At 44.0% G+C, this 27118-nt stretch overlaps 1 protein-coding gene across 8 annotated transcripts in view; it reads left to right on the top strand.

The window, feature by feature from the left end:
* Positions 1-27118, top strand: part of RASAL2 (RAS protein activator like 2) — a 126773-nt gene that overhangs the window by 38967 nt on the left and 60688 nt on the right. For 7 of the 8 annotated variants that reach the window (XM_063165405.1, XM_063165399.1, XM_063165403.1 and 4 more), the window contains exons 2-3: positions 5180-5307; positions 13795-13918. In XM_063165405.1, coding sequence (XP_063021475.1) covers positions 5180-5307; positions 13795-13918 — 252 coding nt within the window. Of the gene's footprint in view, positions 1-5179; positions 5308-13794; positions 13919-24205; positions 24317-27118 lie in introns of those variants that run through there. The other variant, XM_063165406.1, reaches the window with a different exon arrangement.

Raw genomic sequence — 27118 nt, 5'->3', positions numbered from 1 at the left:
TGACCTCTCTCCTCCTCTGCCCTGTGCAGATGTTGGGATGTTGCCCCTCTGGCAGCTGGGCCAGGATTGCTCCAATGCCTGTGCAGATCTTCACCTTCAGCAGCTGTCTGAACTGGGTGCACATACCCACCCAGCAACAGAGCCACTGTTGCTGCTCATTTTCACTCCCATTAGTGACTCCTTTTGCAGAAATCCTGCCTTGTTCCAAGGTTTGAGGGAATGGAGCATGTTGAGACACTGTATTTCCTTTTCTGCCACATCTTGCTCTTGAATTCCTTCTTGAGCTTTGAGATGGTGGATTTCAGTGGAAGGACTTGTAGTTCTTACTTATCTTTGAAGTTTCCTGTCAGTAGTAAAAGGCTTGTTTCAACCTGCTTTATCAGGGTTGGAACTGATGGTTATTCAAACTGGACTGTGTGGTCATGCACAGCTGGGTAGGTTGGGGTTCTGACAAGCTCTCAGATGACAGCACTTACCTAAAATGCTTTTCTCTCATCCTGTCTCTATGGTAAGTACATAAAACACTGTGGAAACATTGACATTGGGCAAGCAGACCTGTTGTCAAAAGGTGTTAGGGCTCCTACTAATCTCTCTTCAGGGGAAAAAAATTCCTCCCAGCATACAAACTTGGCCACCACATTAGTTACTCAGCTGCTTGGCAGCTCCTTGCTGGAAATACTGGGAACAGAATATGGACCCTAATAAAGTGGAGGAAAATTTGGCAACTACTTCAGTTAGCCCTTGATTTCACCATAGGAATAGTGCAGTTCAGAAAAAGGAGCTCTGAGGCCTGCCAGGGGTGCTCTTGTCATCACTGGGCTGGAGGGTTATTTCTGTGTTTTTATTGATGGTAAGTAGAGTGCTTTTTGGCAGAGTCTGAAGGCATGAATTTGCCTTTAATGTAGTTCTGTTGGCTTGGTTTCTGGTAATTCTGTCCTTTTCACTAGCTCTGAGGAGAGAAGATGCTGCTTTTCTGGTTGTAAGAGAGCTGTTGGGGACTAAATGACACTGAAGCACCCATTATCTCTTGGAAATAATTTTCTGATTCTGCCCATTGCCTGCTTTTTGGAAAATATTCTCCGCTCGTGAACACATTTGGAATTTTAAGGAAAATAATTGTTGCATGTTTGCAATGGAAGCTTTCAGAAACGTTTCCATCTGATAGGACGGCTCTGCTCCATGAATACTACTAAACTGCCATCATTTTCCTGGGATGTCTTTCCCTGTCTGTGGAGATTAGCTTGGCACTGGCTGCTGCTGCTTTCCACGTTTCCTCACCCTGCACCACTCAACACTTCTGTTGTTGATATGTGATTATGGAATCACTGCCCCTCTATTTTTCCCCTTCTTTAAAAATAAGCCCTGTACTTCAAGAATAATAAGGTACAAGTTGTCATCTGACTGAAAGAAAGGAAGCTTTGTGGATATTTATATCATGGCTAGTGGCATTTCAGAGCCCTGAGGAAAAACAACACAGTTTCCAGTCTTGAGCGATGTCGGATGTGGCAGGAGGGGAGGCAGCGGCAGGGATGTACCAAGAAAGGGATTTTTTTCAAGCTGTTATTTAACTGATATTAGCATTTGAAGGCACATAAGGCCTGACCTTTAAGCCTATGTGTAGACTTGCTGATCTGCTTACTTGAATGCCTCATTGTAGTGCTGCAGAATGAAGGGATTGCATCAGACCCAGAGAAATCTTCTGTCACCAGAACTTGCCTATTTAGGTGTGTGGCTGCATGAGCCCATCCCACACATAACATCTGCAAACTCAGAGCTTTCAGATGCACCTCCCTGATCTCTTCTCTAGCTCCTGTCTGAAGGAGTAATCATTGCACTCGTCAGTGAGTGATCATTCATCTCCAAAGCTCAAGCCTTGCTGTGTGAGCTGACAGAGAGTTAAAAAGGACAATCCTGACCTGCAGTCTTTCCCAAAAGTTTCAGTGTTCCTCGTTACACATGAACTTCTTGCAATTCACTTCTGTAGTGATTCAAAGCATGGTGCTTAATTAGTTTTATGGGGCTTTAGTGGAAGAGGTTGGTGGGTTTTTATTACATGCACGTGAAAAGCTGGAGCCAAGAATGTAAAATGAAAACCGAAGATGAAGAGCACCGGAAAGCAGAACAGGGTTTGTGAGCGACCAAGCGTGTATGTGATACTGTGCAAAGTCCCAAAGAGTCTTCTGTCTAAACTGGTAACATATTTCAGAATAAATGTTGAAGTCACAGCTGTTGTGAGAGGCTCCAAAGATATCAGCCATGCAGGAGGGAGAGCTGAGAAATAATTTAAATAGGTGGGACTGAGGCACCAAAGCTACACTGGGGTCCTTGTTGCTGTGAGTTTTCTGGGAAATGAAGTTTATAGGGTGACATCAGTGACAATGAAAATACCTGCTTTCTGGAAAAAAAGCCAAAGGTGAGAGTTTCTAAAAGAGACAGCCTGCATGGTGTAGTTCAGGCTGCAGGGAAAGACAGCCTACTTGGTTTTCAGTTGTTCATCTGGAGCTTGTTGTGGGCACTATCTCATCACTTCTCCCTTCCTGTGGCTCTTTCTTGTCTGTGCAGAAATGCTTCCACACCTGTGGAGTTTGCAATGTGCTCACAGCATCACACTGGAGTTATGGGGTCCCATGCTCTGGAAAACCAGCTTGCTGAAGAGAGGCTTGCAGGGCTGCTGGGCTGTGCCCAACTTGTGTTCTAAAGGACCCCAGTGCATACACAAAATGGCACCACTGTGGTGTTCTCTAGGGGTGAGTGACAGCTCCAGACACAGCATGGCATGTCAGTCTGCCAGCAGCCTGTGGAAAGCTGCTCTGACGTAGCCAACCCACTTGGCAACACAGCCATGGCTGGCTCACAGTGCCTGATGACTCAGTTAAGTCCTGGAGTTGTTATTGCAGTGGAAGAAGTCGTTCTGTTCTTTAATTCCTTTTGTGCAGCCCATGGATCTGTTGGATGGTATCCTGCCAAGGCCTGTAGTTAGAAGAAATTATAACACAAAGATCTTTTGGGGCTGGGCAAGTCGTGACTGTAGATTCTGCGTTGGAGCTGATGGCCCAGGAGGGTTTTCTTTTGCCATCACAAAGTTTACCAGCAGTTCCAAATGCAGTTCCTTGGTTAGGGCTCAGTGCAGCAGCTGGAGGCACTCTCACTGGCAGCCCACCCACATCAGCAGGACAGGGCACACACTCCTTCATCCTTTTCTCCCCCTGCTGATTTATCTCATGCTTTTCTTACCCAGGAGATCAGATCCCCAGAGCTCTCATCTTCCCATTTCTGTTGCACTCTTATACCACGAGCTCATGGCTTCATCCTTCTCCTCTACTCTCTGTCAGATTTGTCATGCTTAGGCAGGAATAGGGCTTATGTGCTGCTTGGGAAGCCAAGGTCAATGCAGGAGCAGCAGTGGTTTTATTTTTCATCTGGTTTGGTTTTTGGTTGGACACCATGATCAATGTGAGTTGCAGTTATGCCAGAAGTCTACCTGGAGGGTTCATGTCTGTAAAATGGACTAATACAGAACTTGTGGGAGAGACTGTTGTGCTCCAGGAGTTTGCATAAATGTACTTTTGCTTCACAGAGCTTATGGTGGTTTCTCTTCATTATCTTTATGCTTAAATAGAGTTTTGGACAATTTTGAGCCACACAGCATTTGTTGTCACTCTCACAAACTGAGTTGTATCACAAGTAACAGTGTGTCATCTGAGTCTGCATCTCATCTTCTTCCCTGAATGATTTTACCTGACATTAAGGGCACAAAGCTGCCCTTCTTTGTTATTCAGAGCAGCAGGAGCCATGCAGCCTTCTCAGAGGTTGCCTGTTCCAAGCATTTTGCTGAATGATCACAAAATCCTGATGCAATGTGAGGTTGGACAAGGCACTAAAAGGCATCTCCCAAGCCTGACACATCCCTTGCAGTGCAGAGGCAGAGCTGCAGGAAGAGAGCATGAAGATGCTGCAGTGTTTTTGATAAAGAGGGGGCACGAGCAGGGTCTGCAAGGAGGGAAGCGAGCTGGGGGCAGGTTTATCGCTGGCCTTTGGGCTGGCTGGCCCTGGAAGGTGCTGGGTGATTGAGGATTCGCTGGCCCCTAGTGGTGACGCTGGGGAGAAGCTACCAGAAGCAGCTCAATTATCTCTGTTCGTGCTGCTGGGTGTGCTAAAAGGCAGGTACTGCTGCAAAACATTTCGGGTTTGAGCACTCACTTTGCTCCTGAAACAGCTAAAGCAGGTCCTGGACTCCTGTGCAGGAATTCCCTTGATTTTTGCAGTGTCTGTTTCAGACCCTTGGGACTTGAGGGATCTTCATCCTTTGGGAATGGATGATTTTTAGATCATTGCAAGTAAATTGTGTAGAACTGGAGTGTGAGATGAAAATGAAACTTAATCTTATCAAGCAATCAGAATGTAATATCAAAACTTTGTAAAGAGATGAGTCACAGAATCCTAGAAGGGTTTGGGTTGGAAGGGACTTTGTTAGTAGTGACAGGCACAATATCATATGTAGCTTAATCAAGAGCAATTTATAGGAAATAGATTTTAAAATAAATTTTAATAGATTAGGACTGGGAACCAAATTATTTGGATTATGGTTTGATTTGTCGTGTTTGGAGGTGTTGTTTGGGGTTCTTTTCAATTATGAATTTAGTGTCTGTGGCTAAATGAAAATTCACAATTTCATCAAGTAGGTTCCCTACCAAAAGGTGCCAGTAAGCCCTTCTCGATTAAATGTTCATCCCTTTGAATTTTTCCTTCCCTTGTTCAAGCCTGCCTTCCTTGATCCCTGTCTTCCTTCCTATATCTCTCTATCCTTAGTCTCAAATAATCCACTTTATTAAGATTTAGAGTACATTTGGAGCTGTACTCCTTTGAACCATGGTTTTGAGAGGGGAGTGGAAGGAAGATTGTTTTCATAAGAGCTCTTGGTCTTTTCAATATATTTCAGCCTTTGACAAAGGCATTCATATTCATCCCTGGTATTGCTATTTTTGTAAGTCATACTATAAGTAAATAAATATTAGTAGCATGTGGGTGCTTCCCAGGATTCCCATTTCACCTTTTAAAATGCTGAAACAGGCCCCACTCAGCACAAAGTGCAGTTTTGGTTCAGATCTCGCTGCAGAGCTGTGAAAGCAAAGAAGGTGTTAATGCCACGTGCTAACAAGGGGTGGTTTTCTGTTCCCAGATGTGAAAGGACCACCCACCCACCGACTGTCCTGTGGCCAGTCCCCCTACACCGAGATGACAACATGGGAGAGGAAATACTGCATCCTGACAGACAGCCAGCTGGTGCTGCTCAACAGGGAGAAGGAGGTGAGACAAGATCACACTGGTGCCCTTTGGGAATGGGGGGGAATGTATCTGCCCTTTGGGAATAGGGAAGAAACGATGCCTCTGGTTTTAGTTTTTGTATTTTTTAGATTCTGTGCTGCTTTAGGGTCTGGGCTTCTTATGAGGGGATGGTGAGCTCTCTGCACAGAGCAGGGAGACAAAACAATTCCTGCTCCAGCTGGGGACCAAGGACAAATGATCCAAATCTCAGGCCCAAGAGCACAAACAACGTGGGCTGGAGAGAGAAAAACAAGAGGGATGAGGCTTCATGAGCTAAAGCTGTAAATAGACAATTAGCTCCAATATGCAAATGGACCAGGACTTATAAAAGTTTTATAAGTTTAAATGGACGACCCATGACCGGTTGTGCATTTTGTGGCCAGTTTGGGTTGTGCTGCCCAAGGTGGATCCATGGAAGCCTCTTAATAAATCCCTACTTTATTCTTTAGCTCTGTCTAGTCTCTGTTCTAGGTCAGCCTTCAGAAGGCATCAGCCTTTATTGCTCAAAGGAGAAGGCAGCTTTCTTCATCTCTCCTTTACTTCACTCACAAATCCTTTGAAACATGTGTGAGGGGGGAAAGGGAATTTAAAAAGAAATTCTTTACTGCCAGAGTGGTGAGACACTGGAACAGGCTGCCCAGGGAGGTTGTGGATGCCTCATCCTTGTAGGTGTTCAAGGCCAAGCTGGATAAGGCCTTGAGCAACCTGGTTTAGTGGGAGGTGTCCCTGCCCATGGCAGGGGTTGGGACAGGTGATCTTTAAGGTCTCTTCCAGCCCCTTCCCATTCTATGGAAAGGGGAGCTAAGCTCTCCTGTGTATGAATGGAGTGGTGCACACAGTTATAATCCAGCTGGCCCAGGTGCTGGTGGCACAGAAGAGGTGACAGCAGCCAAAGTGAAACTCCCTCCTGGAGCTCTGCAGCCTGTGTTTGTCTGCCACTGTCTTTTAATGGTGGTCAAAGCCACCACAGCTCTGTAAACCTGCCTCTCTATGGCAGTGCAGGCATAAAGGTAGGGAAAAGTGAAGGCTTTTTATCCATGAGTTTTAGTCTAATGCCATAATTTCCTGTATTTGGTGATGACACCAGTTTCTGTGGTTTTTCTTGATTCTTTTGAAGCTTCTGTATATGGCTGTTACAGCCTGACAGTGAGACCTGTTTCTGGTGTGGAATAAAATATCAGTCAGCTGTGCTCAGGTTTATTTGCAATGAAATATTGCCTTGCATAGGGAGAGTGGGAGGAAATGGTTTAGAGAAGGACTTGAGTTATTAGAAGGGAACAGCATTAATGCTGATGTGTGGGAGAGGTGATCAAAAGCAGGCAAAATGGAAGGCCCATTTAATGGTATTTGTTTACTATGTAATTCCTTTTCTAGTCTGACAGGACTGACACCTGAGGAATTGAAGTGTTCACTGAAGAAACTTAAGGAGATGTGAGAATCATTTCTAAAACAGTGCTGTTCCAGCATGGCTGGACCAAAAGGATGCATCTCATTAAGAAATGTAATTGGAACAACACTGGCTCATATCACAGATAGTTACCTGAAGGTGGTAATCATGCACTTAGGGGCTCTTATTTCCCCTACCACAGACAGCTGAAAGCATTTTGCTGGGAGTAAGATGAGTCTTTTGACAGGATCCTGAGGAGTAAATGTGGGAAGTCCAATGTGTCACATTATATTCTGTGGTTAAATACCTTGTTTTTTGTCAGAAGCTGAGGAAATTCAGTATAGGCTATAGAGGGCCTGAGGTTTAAGTGTAGCAACAACCCCCAAAAAAGCAAGGAGAAATGTAACTTCTTGCAGTGCTCTTTCAAAGGGATCTTCCTGCACTACCACAATGAGAAATAGCTTATTTTGGGAAATGCTGCATGCAGATGGGCCAAGCAGACATGCCTTTGGTGCAGGTGTGACTCCACATGCTGATAATGGGATTTGTTTCAGAAGCCTGTAGCTGGAGTCAGATTTGCCATTCTGATTTTCAAGTAATTTGTGGCTACTGTGAAATGAAAGGAAAAAGGGAACTCCTTGCAGAGCTATGAATGTTCAGTAGGAAAATCAGAGGTTGGTTTAGTCTGGCTTCTGAGTCCCTTTCAGAAACACACAACATGTAGAGCTTCCAGTCAGGAGAGAGAGACACAGGGCTGATATTCTGGATTTACATTTTCTTCTAATTTTTTCTGAACTAGGAGTATCCCTTTGCAGCCTTCCTGAGAAAGGGGAGGGCAGGCAATGCAGTTAAATTTTTCTTGGCAAGTCATTGAGAGTTGAAAGAGGCTCCATGAAATGTGATCTAGAAACAGGAGTGCACAAAGGCCTAAGGCAGCAGTGGGGTGAGATGCTTGTTAAGAGCATGATGATGGAAAAGTCTCTGTATGGGAAATCATGAAAGGATCCTGGGTGGGATCACTGGTGCAGGGAGCCTAAGCAAAGACCAGGTGAACAAAGAAGAGGGAGGTTACTTTAAGGAAAAAAAAAAAAAGATTATGTTCAGAGTAAAATTACTGGAAAGGTAATGCTGGAGGAATTGTTTTTTGACTCAAACCAGGCAATAGGAAACAGGAGCAGGAGAGATTCCTGCTCTGAACACAGTCATTACTGATAGAGTGAGTAGGTCAGAATTCCTTTGGGCTGCTGAGGAGGATCATAGAATCCATGTTCAGGACAGAGGGACACCCACAAGTGGGGGAAGAAGGAAGAGATGGCCAGATCAGAGTGCCCTTGCAGCCCATAGGGAGTGATGGATGCCTTGAGAGGCTGCCTGGAACAGAGGCTGTGTTATGGAATAAAGTAGGGATTTATTAAAAGGCCTTCACAGGATACACCTTGGGCAGCACAAGAGCCTGGCTGAGGCTACACCCAAGATGGGTCATGAGTTTTCACACTTTTATAAGTTTTGGTCCATTTCCACATTGGGGTTAACTGTCCAATTCCAGCTCCAGGTGATGCAGTCCCATCCTCCCAGTCTGCTCTCCTCAATTCTCTGTTCTTTAAACTTTTTGGGCCTGAAGCTGCAATGGTGTCCTTGGTTCTGAGGCTGGAAAAGGATTTTTTTTGTCAAACTAAACTGTGAAGAGAACTTGCTAAGACTTTTTATATGAAGTTCAGAGTTATATATTAATGCAGAACAGAATCTGGAAAATATGAAAGCTCAAACTTTAGGCATCAGGAGCACTTGCAACCTCACAAGGCTGGCATAACTTGAAAGATGTTAGTCTGAAACCTCTCATTTTATTCTCTGTGCATGTGCTTTGTTACTTCATGGAATGAAATCCAAGAAGCTTGGCTTGTGTGAGTCTGGAAGGGAACAGAAATGTGTGTTTATACTGCTTTGTAAAATCCTTCTGCAGGTATGTGTGTCCAAGTCAGAAAGTGAAAAATATATACAAAATGTAAACAGCTAAATGGAAGAATTCTCCACTGTTTCAGTTATAATGCTAAATTTGGGGTTTTTTCAGTTAGTCCTGCTAAAAATACAGCAGATTTTTAAGACCAAGGGAACACTACAGAAATAAACATTGTAATAGAGAAAACTCATTTCTCATAGTGTCCCACTACTATGGATTTATTGTCAAGGCAGTTTGAATGAAGTATATGCAAGAGAAATTTTGTGCCGTGCAAGAGTAGGTTGAAAATCAGAAGCCTTTTGAAGTGCAACTTGATCCAAAAATATCTGTAATTACTTAGACAAAAATAGTCTGGAAGTATCACCTTGTGTAGTGTAGAAAAACATTAATTACTTGACACCTTGTCAACTTTATAAAATGAGAATAGGTGAGACTGAAGAATGAAAATTATTAATGAAAGGAAGAGTTCAATGCCTAAAAAGTAAGTAGAAAGAAAATTAATCCCTGTAGGAATGCGGGAGATGAGTTAGCAAATAAGGAATCCTGAGTGACAGGAGGTGTGCAATTATTACACAGTGTGATAATATTTAGCAGCATTTTCCAAGACAAGGAAAACAGGCCTAGATTGATGCCCATACAAATCAGGCATTTCTTCTACAAGGAAGAGTTTTCCCTGTCAGAAAGGTGTAGATGTTTTCATCTGCTCTGGGAAACCTGTTCCATCAGGTGGGAGGGTCTGGGAGGGCACAGTAGGTCTTGTGTTCTCTGCTCTCAGAGCGACCCCAAGATGCATTAAAAAGTCTCTTTTTCCAGCCCAGCAGTCGAAGAAGGAGTCAGAGCTCTTCATTTCTCAGTCTCAGGGTTGTTTATTGCTCCTTATCTATAAAATTTTTTCTCCTGTCCAGCCAAGGTGCACTCAGCAGGTCAGACAGAGGCACTCCGGCTGCCCCTGGGCTGTGTTATCTTTTTATACTCAAAACTAAGTGTACAATATTTACAATTACTTTCCAATGCCCATCAGCTATGTTAGACAGTGAGCTCCTACTCTAAACCAATCTGTAACTGCCAACATCACACCAAAAGATGGAGGCCAAGAGGAAGGAGAAAGAACATGCCCACATCCCTCCATCTTGCCCCCTGAACCCCCATGCTAAAAACCCCAAAAAATCTATTTTTCACCCCATGATAAATTCACTATCATTCTACTTAAACTTTTGTGGCTTGTAATTCTTCATATAAGGTTGGTAATTGTTTTTTCCAAGGGCTAAATCACAGGCACAGGGGCCTTGGGCTCTGTGCCAGGGTTGCTGAGCCCCCTGGGCAGGGGCTCAAGTCCCCCAGGGCAGCCAGAGGAATTTCCTGGGCTCTGACAAGTAGGCATGTCTCTAAAATCAGAGCCATTTGAAACAGGGAAAGGGAATGAGTGTTCATGAAGAGTGGTTCAGACACACAACCCTGTGCACAGCACTTCCACTTGGAGGCATGTGACAAATGGCTGCACCTGGCTCTGGGCTGCTTTTCAGCTGGGCTTTGTCAGCAGCTTGGCTGCAGTCCTGCAGAATGTTTGTTTTGTGTTCACTTGGAAATGAAGATGAACAACACTTTTCACTGTGTTAGACTCTTCTTTTTCCCCTCCCTGCACCCAAATCTCATCTTTCTTCTCAGATTTAGAGGTGGTTTTAACCAAGGGCAAAGGATAGCAAAGCCCTACATGCACTGTGACAAGATCTGCTGCTCACTGGTGCTGGTGACAGAGGCCAGCAGCAGCAGCACACCTGGGAGGTGTTTTCCTTCTTTCCATCTCCTGTGACTGACACCAGTAGTGGTGTGACAGTGGTGATCCCAGGGGAGCAAACACTACTGCATGGGGCCATGGGGAAGCTCTTCCCACATCTCACTGCCCTCCTCAAAGGACTTATCACATTGAGGGTCTTAGAGCAAACATGTTTCACCTGTAAATAAGAGTTTGTCAAGGCTGAACCCAGCCATAAGGTAAGATTTGCCTTAATTCCCAAGCAAATTTAATTATTTAATTTCCAAAAGCCCAGAGAAATGTTTGCTGTCATTTTCAAAGTGGATTTCCATGTCAAAATTTTAGCTAGCTTCTAACTTTCTGAAGGAAGGCACAAGTTAAAATGCATTATTTAACTGGTTTTCACATGATTCCTAACTTCCTGACTGTTAGATCAGAAGAGTCTGCAAATCTCAAGTTTGTCTTGAGCCACTCGTTCCAATCTGGATAAATCTTATCTATTTTTTTCATCTGCTTTTTTTGAAAGTGACTATCTTAATTTGCCATTAAGAGACATTAAATGGTTGGAAAGCTCTTGCTCCTATTTCTTCTGAAGTCCCCTCATCAACAAACTGCTGGAAATCCCCAATACAGACTTTTTATACTTAAAAAGTGTGTTCAGTGGCAGGTGAGCTGGGATGCTGTTCGTGGATTTAGAGTCTGAGCTCTGAACCCATCCTCATTAAATTGTGAAATTTGTCATGGAAACGTGACCTGTGATGAAAATTAAGATTGCTAAAATGATCAGCATCTGGACTGTCCCTGTGTACCTTTTTATCACAGAGTCAACACTGCTCAGACCCCAGTCCTGAACCAGCAGCCTCAGCATGTCAGCTCAGGGTCAGAGAATTCCCAGGGTGGTGAAGTCTCAGCAGGGAAAGAAGAGGATAAAGCTGGATGAGGGAAAAAATAAAGAGCTGAAAGACTGAATCACCATTAGAGTCCTGACTCTGCAAGGCTGTGCCATTCCCTCAATCCTTTGCTGAACTGCTTGCTGGACTGGGGGGGGCTACAGGAGTGTTGGGAAGGTTGCAGATGTCTGCCTTTGTTTTCACATGGTATTTATTTGTGCACTTCCTTGTGTTTTGGTGTCTCTCCATCCATTAATCCATTGTTTGAGCACAGAACATTTTATAGAACTGTTTAAAATGTGTCCAGTCCCAAGGGATGCAGAACTGCTGAGCAAGATCATTTTACATGTTCACAAATCTGTATTTTTTTTAGAGCAGGCTGGTCTCATGCTAAGCAATAAATACTGGTCCTGCAGTCTTGGAGTTAGTTCTTTTTGTCAATACAAATGGAGACAATGGTTTTGGAGAAGGTTTACTAAATAAAGCATTTTCAAGTCTGACTTAAGGGGATCTTTTTGAGTTACTTTAGTGGGGAAATCAATGCTGCAGTAGCTGTATTGGCCTAGAGGAAGCAGGTGGGTGTAGTGCAGGGAGTTCACTGTGACAGGAATGTGGAAGGGCTTTAAGGGCTGCTGAAGCAGGTGTGGGGTGTGACTGGTAATAGCTGATCTGGAAATCTGGCTCTCAGCATCCCACCAAAAGATCCTCAGGAAAATCTGGCTCGCAGCATCTCCCAAAAGAAAACCAGGAAAATCAGGAGAGGCAGAGGATCAGGAGAGTGTTTAGAAGGGAATAAGACTAAATGGAGCCTCCAGATGAGAACCAAAAATTTAATATGTGAATTTGATTGAACAAATGTGGCATAAACTAACAAAATTAGTCTCTGTTTAACTTACCAATCTGCTTTTGCACCAGAGTTTATACAGCCGTAAAAATCACCAGAGAACACAATAGTCTGATCAGAATAAGCACCAGGGGTTTGGGAAACTTGTTTTGAAAAATGGGCACTGTTTGAAGGAGACAAATAAATCAGGATAGTCATAAATAGCATTTAAAATGACCTTAAGAGAATGTTAAGTGCTTAAAAAATCAGGAAATGCCAGAACTGGTTTTGAGAGCCATTGTAGTGTCCAGCCTGTTTCTAAAAAAATGCAGTATCTCTGAGATCTTTTACAACCTTCAGTGCAAATGAATGATAGCTTTTTGTTTGCTATTAATACTCATTTCTCAGAGTTGATGGAAGATATGAAAGGAGAAGCAGCACAGGAAATAGGACAGGGGCTTCTATTTCTTTGGGTGCCAGCTGTGTGTTATGTAGCCACATGAAAAGAAGCTGCCATGCTACACGTACTGCAGTTGTACTCAAAAGTACACTGAGATGTTTTGTGCCTCCCTCCAGCCCCTGGGTGCTGAATCTCCCTCATCCCTGAGGTTCCTTCCAGCTGTGGAAGGTTCAGGGGGGAGAGTCCTGCCCAGCCACAAGTTCCAGGCATGGAAACAAGCACCAGGAGGTGTGGTGGCCACCAAGAGAGGGTGTGGTGGCCAGCACCGAGCGGTGCCATTGCCTGAAGGTGGCTGCAGATCTCTCTGGCCTGGAGCAACCACAAATTCACCAATGGTGGTGAAGTACAAATTCACCAACTGGTGAACCAGTGGTTCTCCAATCCTGAGCTCAGTTACCACCTGAGCATGACTGGAGCTGCTGGGCCGTAGCCATGAGCGTTCTGCTCGTGGTGAGGCTCTCTGAACCCTGGGAGTGCCTGTGCAGCCCCTGTGTTAACCAGGTAGCTGGCACAAGTTTTCTCCAAGTTTTGCCTGGAGCAATCTGAGCAGCAGCCTCTGGAAGCAGCCATGGTCTGGCGCTGGGGAAGCAATTTAGAAAGGCAGGAGTGCTTTAGTAGTTGGGGGTCAGAGGATGCTGGGCTGAGCGTGCCCTTCACTGCTGCTGCACTCTCCTGGGGAGCCTCTGGAATTTTGTGTTAAGGCCACAAATGCACACTATGCCTGAGAGCCATTAGCAGATGAGGAGAAAATGAAGTCCCCTGTGGTATTTTCGGGGTTCCCAGGATGAAGGAGGAATTCAGAATTTGATTCTATATACTGTACTAAAACTATACTAAAGAATAAAGAAAGGATACAGGCAGAAGGTTATAAAAGAATGATAATGAAAACTCGTGATTGCTTCCAGAGTCCTGACACAGCTGGACAGTGATTGGTCATTAAGTTAAAACAATTCACATGAAACCAATCAACCACCTGTTGGATAGACAATCTCCAGACCACCTTCCAAAGCAGGAAAACACAGGAGAAGATTTCAAATAATTATTGATCTTATTCTTCTCTGAGGCTTCTCAGCTTCCCAGGAGAAGAAATCCTGGGCGAAGAGGATTTTTCAGGAAATATGACAGTGACAGTCCCCTATCAAGATGGCACACGAACGGGTGTCCCGGTGCCCAGCTAACAGCTGTCGGTTTTCCCGCAGGTGCCTGCAGAAGGGATCCCGGAGCCGCAGGATGCCTCCCGCGGGCGCTGCCTGCGCCGCACGGTCAGCGTGCCCTCGGAGGGCCAGTTCCCCGAGTACCCGGCAGAGGGGGCCGCCCAGCTAGGTAAGAGAACCACGAGAGAGAAATAAAATAAACATATCGGGGAGCTGCGAGCTCTCAGAGGGCAGCTCCTGCCACAGCAGCCTGGCCAGGCGGGTACCACTGCAGGATGGGGAGGTCGCACAGCCCAGGCGTTGTGTGAAAATGTCTCCAGCAAAGCGACTGCCAAGCACCAGGATTTATCCAGATATCAGATAGATGGTTATGGGATGCTGGCCCAAAGGGAGCTTTGTAGCTGTGTTTTTAAACTCACTAGGCAGCCCTCGGATTTAGAGGTGAGAGCTGCTGGATGCAGATCAGTAGGAATGCAGCTCTTGTGGATGGCTCTAAGTGGTTCCTGCTGGTTTAGAGCTGGTAGCTGGTTGTGTTTTACCTCACCTTTGGAATTTCCTCGGCTTCATGTTTTCACAACAAGCACCCAATAACAGGTGTTTCTCTAGCTTACCTGTTGAGGGTGCCATTCCTAAAAGAAGCAGCCATCTGCCTGCTGTTGGCTATAATTATACATGTTGAAGTTTAGGCAAAGCATAAGAAAAATATTAAAAATGACAGGCAAAGTTGCAGTGGTTCCCCAAGTCCAGGTTTGGCCCAGTTCCCCCTGTTTTCCACCCCACCTGTGGCTGCATAAAGAGCACCATTCCAGCTCTTCCCAGAAAAGAAGGAAGAGGCAGCAACCACACACTTGAAATGAGCTTTCTTTCTCTTCCCAGCCTGTGCAAGAAGCTTGCCTTCACACAGGCTGGTGAGACTCAGGAGCAGTTCTTCCCTGGTTCAACTGTGAAAAATGTCACTTCTGGGAGAGTGAGGCATGAGGAATAAACATGGATCTGTAAATAATAAAGCAGCCTTGATAGCTGTTATCCAAGCTGAAGAGCAGATAAGGTATTTTTCATTTCACAGCCTCAGCTGTTGGTTTTTTTTACTAAGTATTTTATTTTGCAAGTATATTGCACACAAGAAAGGAAAATCCCACCCATGTAGATAGTAAATTAACACATTGAACTGTATTGCTTATTTATTTGTACTTGTCAATAGCACTGTTTAACTCTTTCTTATTTGAGGAAGGCAGATAAGATTCTTTTTTTTTTATTTCTTAAATTATAGATTGGAAGTCTGAAAATAAACAGGACAATGTTGGGGATTTAGGAGGAAAAACTGCAAAATACTTTGAGATGAGTGACATGAAAAGAGCCCTGATTGCATTTGTTTGTGGAGTTTCAAATGCACCTCTAAATGATCATTTTGTTTTGCCAGATGAATGAATGTTCATTCTTGTTTGGAACTAAACCTGGTATTAATCATCTTTACATGGTGTTGTAGGCAAAATACTTACTCCAGGTATATGGCTAGTGAGGGGAATAAAGAATTGCAGCCAGTCTGCCCTAGGCAGTGAATATTTTTTATAGCTTCATAAGCTAGAAAGACTTTTAAAAATATAAGATTTAAATTCCTTCTTCATCTATACCATGTGCAAAAATGAGTGGATTTTCTAGACTTCTCTGAGCATCTCAATAGCTGGAAACCCCAGTGTTGTGTTTTTCTATGAAACCTTGTAACATTCTTTATTTTCCTTCAAGGCTATAGAGAATGGATGACTCTGCTATTTGGTATCTGCCTTGCTGTGTATCTGGCTTCACTTTTAGATGCAAGTGGCATCTTGTAGAGTGTTATTTGATATATGCCTGACAAGAATATATTAAAAGTACAAGATACATGTGAGAGCTACAGCTGTAGTGAATACAGATGTCACAGAGTGTGTGGGTAAAGGAGCTGGGCATGCAATGGGATGGGAAAAATTGAGCAATGCCCTTTCTGTGAGTGTAGATGAGAGTGGGAGGAAGGTCATATATAATCTCAGATTGCAGTGCCCTAGGTACTTCTCTTGTTCTCACATCCAGGTTAAAAATGTCTCTTGTCATGATTACAGAATTCCTGCTAATGAAAAAAGTGGGTTGGTAGCAAGCAGTGGGAATAGCTTTATGTCAAGATGCTGAGTCAGAGGACACATTAGTGAAGGGAACCATTGCACATCCTTATACAGAGGAAGAAGCAGATGGTGGCAGCCAGGACCTATGACAAGCAGTACAGATAACAACTGCACTAAAATAGCTTTGGAATGGACACCAAAAGCTGAAAGGCACAGCACAGGCAGCTACAGTATCTGGTAGAGAAATTGCTATGCAGAGCTGATAAGAATATCAAACTTGTCCCAGGGAAGCGTGTGGATAACATGGTAACTGCAGGCCATGCATCTGACAGTGATATCTGAAATTACTCCTTGCAGAAGAGCTCCTTAGGATTGGCTCTAGTGCAGAGGTGAAGGCATTTGCTCTCTTGTGATTTGCTGATTAATAGATTTATTTATTAAAAATGTAAAAGGGGCTGTAAGGTGATGGGGTTCTTTTTCATTGGTAGCAATAAAGTTATAACTTCTATGAGAATCTTTTTGTTAATGGAGCAAGTGGAACTGTGTGTGTTATTCAAAGGCTTTGCATCATCAGCTGTAGCACCCATTCTGCAGATTTCTGTGGCATTCTTTACAGAATTATGCACACATCCGTGTGGCACCATTCCTAGGAAGTGTGTGGGAGACAAACTACCCACATTACATCTGAGAAATGGAAGCAAGAAATGTGTAGCTCCCCAAAGTTCAGCACTCAGTCAAGTGTGCTTCACCCAAGGGCTGCTGAAGTCATTCTCTCAGTGTCTTTCATTTTCCCCCTTGCTGCAGGGTTGGCTCAGCTGTTTGGGAGGCAGCTGCTGCACCGCTGTGGTTACAGTCCCTTGTACTAAGATAGACACCAATTTCCACATACTTTGTACAGCGAGCTGTAATTTGTGATGGTTCAGCAGCTGCCAGAGGAGCAGCTGAGCCATCCCTTCTGAGCAGCACAAACCACTGTGGTCACCCTCAAACGAGGGCCAGAGGGGCAGCACAGGGAGAAAAGCACAAGATAGAAAGTGACTTGTTTAAACACTGAAAACTAATAAGATCATTTAAAAACTCTAACTCCAGAGGCACTCAGCATCTGCAGCTAGCTGAGAAGCTTGCCCTCTGCTTGCAGGCAGGGGAGAGGTTGTTGCTAATGCTGAGATTTTTAATTCCTGTCTGGAAGATACACTGTACACTGAGTTGTGTCAGCAAGCCATCTGTTAAATATATGCCCTGAAATTTCCTTGGTGCATAATCCCTATCATTGTAGTAATACCTCTGTGAGTGAACAGGCACACTCTAAGTATGTCATTTGCTTGCTAAGATTTCATCTTGGCACCACTTACTCAGAGGAGCCTCCATTCAAGAAAGCTAAAAATGGAGCTGTAATTTCTTCCTAACTCCAGCTTGACAGCCCCTAACCTTCTTTCAAGTGTTATTTGCAGTGGGGTAATTCTGTCACAAAGTGTGATGCAGACCCTGGAGACCAGCACCTAAATGTCACAGGAAGAGGAACTCAAGCTGGGCCATCTCTGTTTTGCCTGATTTCTGCTTCAGATCCTGCTCTTTTTCTAACAGGTGTATTTTCTCCTGTTAGGGAGATTACATCCTTTTAGAGGATCGTTGTTTATAGCAGTGTGTTGGAATTAGCCCATTCATACAGTAAAAGCATGATTCAGATTTCCACCATTCATGCTATTTGACAGGCTAGTAGCAGTTACCACTTCCTTTCCCAAAATAATTGTCTTCTCTCTTGCTCTGCTTCCTTCTTGCCACCTGCTCACTCTAAATGAGAGTTGTTGAGGAGGCTACGCAGCAAAAGTTTGGATTCTGGCAGCTTTGTGGCATTAATAAGAGATCTTTTTTGCCTGCATATGTGCAAATATCAGGATTAATTGAAAGTGAGGAAAGGCTTTGGGGTCTGGTTTTGTTGCTGTTGGTTTTTTTTTAATTTTAAAGTATCAGGAAAGAGCATAGTCAGTGAGAGTTTTTGGAAAGGCTAGTAGTGATGTAAATAAATATTTTTATATTTGGAGGTGAAATCATCCAAGAAGAAAAAAAAAAAAAAAGCTGTTTCACTTGTTGAAACAACCCTGCTTATTCTCAGTCTGAATATGCATCTCTTGAAAAAAGGTTGCTGAAAGGAGGTCAGAAGAGAAGATGCCCTTTGCAAATTTTGGTTTTGTCTTCACCCTGAGTCACTAGCATTGAGAATGAAGCTCAGATGTGTTTTGATGCCAGGCCTAAACTGCATTGCTACCAGGTGAGCAGTTAGCTGGGCTCAGACAGAAATCCTGCCTCTCTACTCTTCTAAAAATCCAGAGGCTTTGGAATTGGAGTGAGCATCAGAAGATGAGTTAAGCAGCATCTGGTTTCACTGCTGCATGCTGTGTGCCTCAGAACAGCTCCTGCAAGTCTCTGCTGAGCCCTCCTGCCTGGGGAGGATTGCTCCAATACCCAGCCCATGCTTTTCCTTCAGGTAAAAACCTGGCAGGAGAGAGCAGAAAAGAGCCAAAAAGATTCCTGGGGTGATTTTAATAACTTCTTTTTCTAAGACAAAGTTGTTTGCAGCTAAAACTATCAAAGCTGAGCTTTGCTTTCTGTATATTCCAGCTGGAATGAGTATTTGTGATGAAAGAAAAAATAGATTTACTCTGTGCTTACCACATAATTAAGATCCTTGTGCAGTAACAGCTAAGATAAATACCTGGAAAGGGTTACTAGTTTTGGAAGTGGGGAGAGGGAGACAGTTTGTTTTGGAAAAAAAAAGAATTGTTTGTGACCAGCTCAATGGAAGAATCTGCAATGCACCACTTTTTACACTCAGTAAAGGTTTTTAAGTTCAGCAAAAATTTATTTAGGTGATATTCAGGAATTTGATATGATGGAAGCCCTGTAACTTCTGAGAAAACTCTGTGCCAACAAGAGGGGCGTCCTTCACCCTCCACCACTCAGCTTGGCCTACAAAGAATATCTGTCAGGAAATAGGGATGAAAAAATGCACTTCACAGCTCCCTGTATCTCATCTGTAGGGATTTATGATGTGTCTTGGTGCAGTCATTTTCCCAGTTGCCCTGTCTGCTTTTTCATTCTGCTGCCATGTGCAAAATCCCCATCTACTGCCAACTGTTGTGCATGGCAGGGATACAAAACAGGGCTTGGGTTTAGCCCTCACACTGAGGGGTGTGTTTGGCAGGATCTCTGGCAGGAAGATGGATTCAGATGTGCTGACTTGACATGTTTGCAGCTCTCTGGGTTTGCCCAAGCTGGGCTTGCACGAGCCTGTTTGTGTGTACCTGTGAGAGACTCCCATCCTCCTTTCTGCCTTGCTGCCAGTTCCCTTTATCATGTCATTTAGCAGGCCTCAGTGGGTGGTTGGGGATCTTCTTTTTCTTTTTGACCTGTGCTTTGTACCACAAAGCTCAATTTCAGTGCTCCCAGCAGCTGGCAAGTGATGCTGGAGTGAGGTGGGACAGGGAGCAGGGGATGTGACACCACTCTGTGTTTCCACAGGCTGCCGGTGCTCCCATGCATTTTCTGCTTCCATTCTCTGCTTCCCTTCAGCCCAGAATTTGCAGAACCCGTGTGTGGGAGCCTTTAGCAAGCTGGGATCTGAAGCCTTTGGCTGATGTAATTACACAAACAAGGCTTTGCTGACAACCACAACCTTTGCCTGCTTCACTGTCTGCGGCCTTGGGTCATGATCTCTTAGTGCTGGGACTTGGGTATGAGGAGTAGGGAGCGTAATTATGCCAAGATCAATTGAAATTCTAAAACTTTTAAGTCTTTAGATGGTATTGTTTACCCATCGTGGTCTATCCCAAAATGCAAATGCATGCAAACCATGAGTTGCCTTTTAAAAAACCTCCTGTGAAATCCAGGACATCTTGGACATCTTTACAGGCTACAGAGGGAAACATCTACTGTGTGAGAAGTGCCCTGCTATCTTTTGCATCCACAAAAGAGGTTAGGAAACTTTGGGAAAAGCCCTGAAGTGATCTGAAATTTGGACAATGTACAGTGCAATTTGCCTGCCTTGGAAGGATGGAGAGTTTAGGCAACTCTGCTTGAAATTAAAGCTGACTCCAGGGAGGCTGGATGTAACAAACAGGATGCCTGGATCTCAGTGACATTCCCCTGGGCAATTGGAATTATTTGTATACAGAAAATTGCCAAGCTGCTATCTTTCTTCTTCTGTAACACAAGTGAAGCCAAAGGATTTTGGTTTGTTCTGAATGCTGCTGAAACTTTATTCCCCTGCACATAGATCATCTGTGCTGAAAGCTGAGTTTCATCATGAAGCAAATTTTATCTGTTTAGATCTTAAACCTTTTTAGGGCAGAGATAAAGGGTAAGGACACATAATCTCAGCTTTCTAATATTGACACATAAACCATTAGGGCTTTTTTTTTTCCTTGGAAATGTATATTACATCCTTGCCCACTGCTTCCAGAGCATAGACAAAAAAATCACTTTAGTGATTTTTTAATTTTATGTTGAGAGTATAAAGAACACCCTGTGAGGAGAGCATGTTGTGCAATGTTATAATTTCTGAGAACTGGTGGCTCTTGGGCCATCTGGGGCAGATTTGTTGCCTGTGTTCTAACCAAACCTTGGTTTGTAATGAAGGACCCTGTGATTTTCCTTTGTTTCCTCAGGAACAGCAATAAAAAATATTTTTGAAGTTCTTTAGAGAAATCTACCTTAAAGCATACAAGAACTCACCATGGATTGTTCAATTTTGTAGCTTCTCTTTTCTAGTTGTTTATCTTGTGACAAAAAGTAATTACACTTCACTCAACCATGTATACTTACCTTTTTTCCATCAGTAACAACTGGCTTAACACTTAATGGACAATTAGCCTTCCTTCCTACTGCTTGAATTACCTTGTCTTGTCTAGAGTTAGTTTGGACTGTTGAGCCAAACTTAAACATACTGATCTGGTTCAGAGTTGGGTTTTAGTTTACAGAATTAGCTGTTGATCATTTTATTGCTTTAGTATAAATTGATGCTCAAAATTGCAGGTATTGATGAGCTTGGATTAGGTGCATTTAGTTTGAAATTCAGTGTACAAAGCTGTCTGTGCTGTGCAGGGGTGTGACGTTCCTCTCTCCCTGCTCTCCCACCCTCCTTGGTGCTGCTGCTGTCGCTTGCCAGGGGAATGGATTCGGGTCCATGCAGAGAAATCCTGCTCACATCCTTGTTGTGGTGATGGGCTGGCTCTGAGTCTGACCTGGGAGATGTTCCAAATCACCCCCAGCAGCAGCCTGGAGTTCCAGGAGCTTGGGTGTAAAACAGAGCTGCTCTCTGTGCTGGCTTTGATGGAGCCAGTGCTCTCACAGTAGGAGTGGAGCCACAACCCAAGCGTGTACTGGGGGTTTTATTAACCTGCCACCCTTTGTCAGTGATCCCTCTTTAAAGGCACAAGGGGAGGGAAGGATTAGAACTTTGATTTTTATCTGCAAAATGGACAAAAAGTGTTTGAGCAGCTCAGTAGAGAGAGATCATTTACTTAAAGGAGAAATAATAAAGGCACAGAGGAAAATTGAACTGCTCCAAGAGGAAATTGGGCTGTTGAACTCCACTGGAGTTCATCAGGAACTCTTCCAGCAGGCACCTCTGTGCTGCAAGCTCATCCTGGAGTCCCAAAAGCAGCCTTGGAGCTGGAGCAGTGATTAGTGCCCATTAAGGTACAATTAGTGTCCAGTAAAGTGCTTTTGGCTACAGACTAATAATTCTTTATTTTTGAGGCTGCTTGATGTCGTGCATCACCCAGTGAAGGATTTTTCTGCTTTATTTTTTTGTCTCAGTTGAAACTGCAGATATTTCCTTGACCTTTCAGTGAGCTGGATGCAGTTTAGGTGAGGATCTGACCACTGAAAACTTTAGTCATTTTACTTTTTCCTCCTCACCAATGGTCTTTTCCACTGTTCTGTGGCATGGACAAGCTAAAGCAGCAGCATAGAAGTCCTGATATTTGAACATAAGTCATATAATATTATCAGGGGTTTCTAAAAATTTTTAGTCAATGTTACAGTCTTTTGGAAACAACTTTTATCCCTAGACTTTGCAAACTGCATTTTGAATTTCTGAATCTGGGTAGATTTCTAGATTAATTCCAAGTACTTGTAATAATCTGTCTTTCCCACCCCTAATTTATTTATTTGTTAATTGCCCCATTCACTCTTTCTACCTAAGTCTTCAGCAGATGTCTTTGCTTGAGTCAGACAGATTCTTCAGCATTTCAGAAATCTTTTTTTGAGGCCCATACAGCAAGTTGTAGGATTGACAGAAATAGCTACCAGGATGGAACCTTCCTGCATCACTAAAAATGACTTCTTTGGGAGAAATAGGCAGATTATGGCTGTATTTCAGAGATGAATCTGAAGTTTTAACCCTTCTGTTAGAACCTGATTTTAAAACAGAGGATTCCTAAATGATGGAAAAAGAAAAAAGGGAAACATGGGAACAAATCCAAATGACGAATAAATAAATAAAAATACTAAGCAATTAAAAATAAACATTATAATAATAATAATGGTGGTAATGATCATGATAATTAATATGATGATGATGATAATAATAATAATAACAAAAATCCATTATTTGCCCAAAAAAGCACAAGAACCCTTTGTAGAGATGCACAGGCTAACTTTCATGTCCCAGTCCTTAATTTTTCCATCTTTTCCCTCATGCCCTGTGGTGCACACGCATTGTGTGCTGTTGCTCCACCCTCTGGAGTGATGCTTTTCTGTGGTGCTGGTGCCCAGCTCTGGAGTGGAGATGCTTTGTAATTACTGAGCATTCCTGACTCTGTGCCTGGGAGAGAGGAGATCATGGGCCCTTAGGAGCTGTTGCTGCCCTTCTACAAAATCTAGCTCCACCTGGTCCCAAGTTTTCCCTGCTGCTTCCAGTGATTTGGCATTTCCAAGCAGCAGGTCAAACTAATTTGTGCTTTGGAAGGACTGTATATTATGTTACTCTGCTATTTTTGGGAGACAATGCCTTTTTTTTTGGAGCTTCTCTTCCAGTGCTACTCTTGATGCAGGATCCCTGGGTGTAATTTAGTGAATGGTTTTAAAGGGCAATGGAGCAGTAACAATTTTTTATTATTTATTTTGGAGTCAGTATTGTTTAATCACACATTCAGTAAGTTTTTTCCCAAGGGTTAGGCTTGTTTTTTTTTCACAGATTTTCCACCTGAGCCTTGGCAGGAGGCAGGGTGACCAAAGCTGTTTTTTCCAAGGGAGACACTGAGGGTGTGGGAAATTGTTACCTGAGACAATGTGCAGGAGCTGTTCTAAGTAACCCTGCTAGAAAAAAGGTAGTGGGAAAAAAAGGGGTGAATCAGAGGTCTTGCAATCAAAAGGGAAAATTAGATAAAAAATGAAGAAAATTAAAAATAAACAGAACACTTGCTCTTGACAACAGCAAAAGGCAGCCCCTCAGTTCTTGATGAGTAATTTTTGTTTAGCAACAGGCTGAACAACTTCACATTCTTCCTCTGTGTGTGTGTGCTCTGGTGCCCCTGGCTGGCAGGTGGGACCTGCTGGAGGGCACTTTAAAAATGGGCTTTTAAACATGACACTCTCTATTGTTGGGGTGTCACAACGCGGTGGCAGCAGCAACCAAACTCTGTAGGGTTTGGCTTCTGTGCCTTAAAGAGCTACAAATAAATAAAAATGCTATGCCTGGAAGTTCAGCTCTCGGCACTTGTGAAATAAAATAAAAAAGAACAGAGCTCAGGAAAAGGCAATTGGTATCAGACTTCACCGTTTCACTCCCAAAGTCGCAGATCTTTGAATTTAAGGACAAAAATAAAAGGCAATGCAGAAAACAAAGAGGAGGCAGGGAAGTTTATTGTTTGCTTAAGTGGCTCTTGGGGCTTTTTTTGTGCTGTGTGTTTCCTAAGCTGTAGAAGCATTTGAAGTGGGGAAACATCTTCAAAGGAAGTGCAGTTTCCAAGCAGATTCCGATACATTTCCTGGTCCAGCTCTTGAGATGTTTTCATGTAAACCGGCTTCTTGCGCTCTGGGCATCGTCTGCAGCGAGCTATACCCTCTTAAGTTTCCCTGCCGCCGATTTTAGCCTGGGAGCCAGCTGCTCGCAATCCCTGAGTTTTCTCAGGCGGCTTTTCCCAGGAGCGTCTCCGGCTGCCCACACCCCTCCCACCCCACCCCGCGTTCCTGCGCTGCCTCCCGGCTCCCTGGGACGGGAGAATGGATCGTGTGCCCGTCCGGGCTGGCTCCTGCCGCCGCTTTTGGGGAGCGCCCGCGGGGCTGGCAGGGCAGGCGGCTCTCGGGGGGCGGCCCTCGGCCAGCCCGGGCCGGGCAGCTCCGTAGGGAGCCTGGGCTGGGCTGGGCCCCGGCTGCGCGGGGAACAGAGCCGGAGCCTCCGCTGCGCCCGCCCGGCATCCTGGCAGGACCATGGTGGAGCTGAGCGGATCCCCAGAGAATGCAGGGCACAGGTGAGACACATCCCTCCGGACACGGCCGGATTTCTGCCCCGATATCCCTGCCGCGATATCCCTGCCCCGATATCCCCGCCGTGCTATTCCTGCCGCGTTATCCCTGCTGAGACATTCCTGCGTGATTCCCGCCGCGATATCCCTGCCCCAATATCCCTGCCCCGATATTCCTGCCTCGATATCCCTGCCGCGATTCCTGCCGTGATTCCTGCCCTGATCCCAGCAGGGCGGGGTTGGCTGGGAGGCACAGAGGTGTTCTGCTGGAGGTTTAAATGACTTGGCTCAAAGCGACTAGAAACTTGCCGGGGTTTTGTCCCTGTTACATGTCTGTGCATTTTCTATTCATTTATGCATTTTCCTTTTATTCGTTGTTTCAGCTTGCTGCAAAGGTCTTTAAAGAGATACATTCCTTTAAAGAGATGTTTATGTTGGTACTTTTCTGTTCACTGGTACAGAAATTAAGTGTTAGTATTACAACAACGTGTAGATGCAAAGATGAAGAACAGGTTTTTGTAAACTGCTTAAAATCTATTTTGTTGCCACTAAAATCACAAGGTTTCTTTTTCTCCCTCTCGCTGAAAGCCCTTACCTAAGCCCTTACTTTACCTAAGGTAGTACATTTTTAAATGTCATTGGATTTCTAGATAAGGCCATCATTTAAGGGCACCCTGTAGGAATATTTGTCAGAGTTTCCTTGTGGCAGGCATTATGAGATGTTTCCAGCATAGGAAGGATGTTGCCAACCTTGCTTCCTGTCCCCCAGAAAGTGATGGTAAATCAAAGCAGTTCAGGGAATCCTACAGGTTGCACATAAAAAACAAGAAGATTTGGTTTCCTTTCAATGTAAAGGACACTGCCTTAGCAATGCCGCTTGCTTTTCCAGCAGCTTTTGTCCTAAAATATATTAAGTGATAGCAAGCTAGAAAGCATTTAAGTTTCCTGCCTTTTGATATGGTTGAGCAGTTTCCAGTAGGTACAAAACCAATAAATGCTGTCTAAGGAACCGGGGAATGGAATCTCCTGAGTCAAATGTTTTCTACCTTGCAAACCTCCTTTAATAGGTGCTGATTGCGACCTCCTCCTTAGTCATTTTCCTCCTCATCCATAGACAGGGTGAATACTAATTTACTAACTTGGAGAGACTGTTTTTGTTAGCCTGAACCAATGGGCTTGTTCTGCAGCTGCTTTTGAATTACATGATCAGAAAATGAAAACCTTCTGCCTCAGCTTTTTTTCAGACAAACTTGCAATTCTTTGAGAAAGCAAACTTTTGGCAAACTGCTCAGAAAAGTTCAAGGCACCACAATGCCTATTCCTTCCAAATTTCATTTAAGTGATTTTTGGGGTAGTTACCACGAGGTTGCCTTTAGAATTTCTTGTCTCTTTTTTGGGGCTCTTTCATATGATTAACATGTTAATAGGGTAGAGAATTAAGAGTACAATACAGGGGAGCTGTGGAAGGCAGATGTGAGCAGCAACTTACATTCCTGCAAATTCTTCATGTTGTTGCCCAGCTTTATCTGATATTCTGTGGGTACTCTTTCTCTCTTTAAAATCTCCAGGGAGGGAAAAAAAGTGTAATTGCAATGAATACTTGAGGTGACTTGTGTCAGAAAGATCTGTCATGGCTCTTTAAAGCTCATGGGAACAAATCAGCTTCATTTGTGCATGAGCAGGAGGAAGGGACATTCTGCTGCACTGAGCCTTGTATTGCCATTTTCTGATATCTGGGAGTCAGTGTAACGTGTAATATTGGAAGTCAAAGAATTTGGGGCTGCAGCAAATTACAGGGTGTGGATGGCATTTGTAAATGGCTCGTTGGCATCAAGAGACGGATTCATTCTCCAGCCTCTAGAGGTATGTACCTTGTCCAATTCTCCACAAAGGGAGAGCTTTCTTTTATCTAGATTTCTTGGCTAATTGGCATCAGACAGCACAAATGTTTTTAGGAGGGCTAATAATGGTGGGATTTGAAACTGGGCCAGTGGCAGAAGGGAGACCTAATGATCCCCTTCCATTTAATTTTCTTTAGCTATGGGTGACTGCTTCTGGTAAGGGAGAGGGAAATCTGCACAGGAAGTCAGCAAGTAAATAATGCAGCTACAGGCAGAACTCATGGTTTCAGCACCTCCACATGTGAAATTGTCTACAGGCTAGGAGTGTAGATTAATGGGAAATGGATTTAAAGGGAAATGATGGTGAAACTGTTGTGGTACACACGACTGTAAAAATTGGGTTACAGAGGAATGGCTGCTCCTCTGAGCAGGTGGTGGCAGCTACAAGTGGCTGTGGTGAGTTTGTGTGGAACCATTAAGGTTGGAAATGATCTCCAGGATCATCAGCTCCAACCGTTACCCTGGCACCTCCAAGGCCACCACTAAACAGTGTCCCTAAAGGCCACATGCACACATTTTTTAACACTTCCAGGTGACTCCACCACTTCCCTGGGCAGCCTGTTCCAGTTCTTCAACACTGTTTCAGTGAAGAAATTGCTCCTGATGCATTCTTGCTTAGCAGAATGGTGCTGATCCTTGGCCTGTGGGTCTGCTGTGGTAACATGTGATATTGCATTTTTCTTCTCCTGCACCTGCAGTGTGATGAGCAGGGACTTTAGGAGGGCAATGTTGTGATGTGAACACCTGCCAGAGAAGTGGAGCAGCTCTGCCAAAATGTTTCCTTAGAATCGAGTCTCTGGGCAACCTTCAAAAGTGCCACCAACCCACAAGCATTGAAAAATCAACATCTGGCTTTAAAAGAGAGGATTGAAACTATTTCTTTCTATTTATTTATCCATTTTCATAA

Source organism: Melospiza melodia, chromosome 11 (genome assembly GCF_035770615.1).
Source record: "Melospiza melodia melodia isolate bMelMel2 chromosome 11, bMelMel2.pri, whole genome shotgun sequence".
In the NCBI taxonomy this organism is placed as follows: Eukaryota; Metazoa; Chordata; class Aves; order Passeriformes; family Passerellidae; genus Melospiza; species Melospiza melodia.
This window is presented reverse-complemented; position numbering and strand designations above follow the sequence as displayed.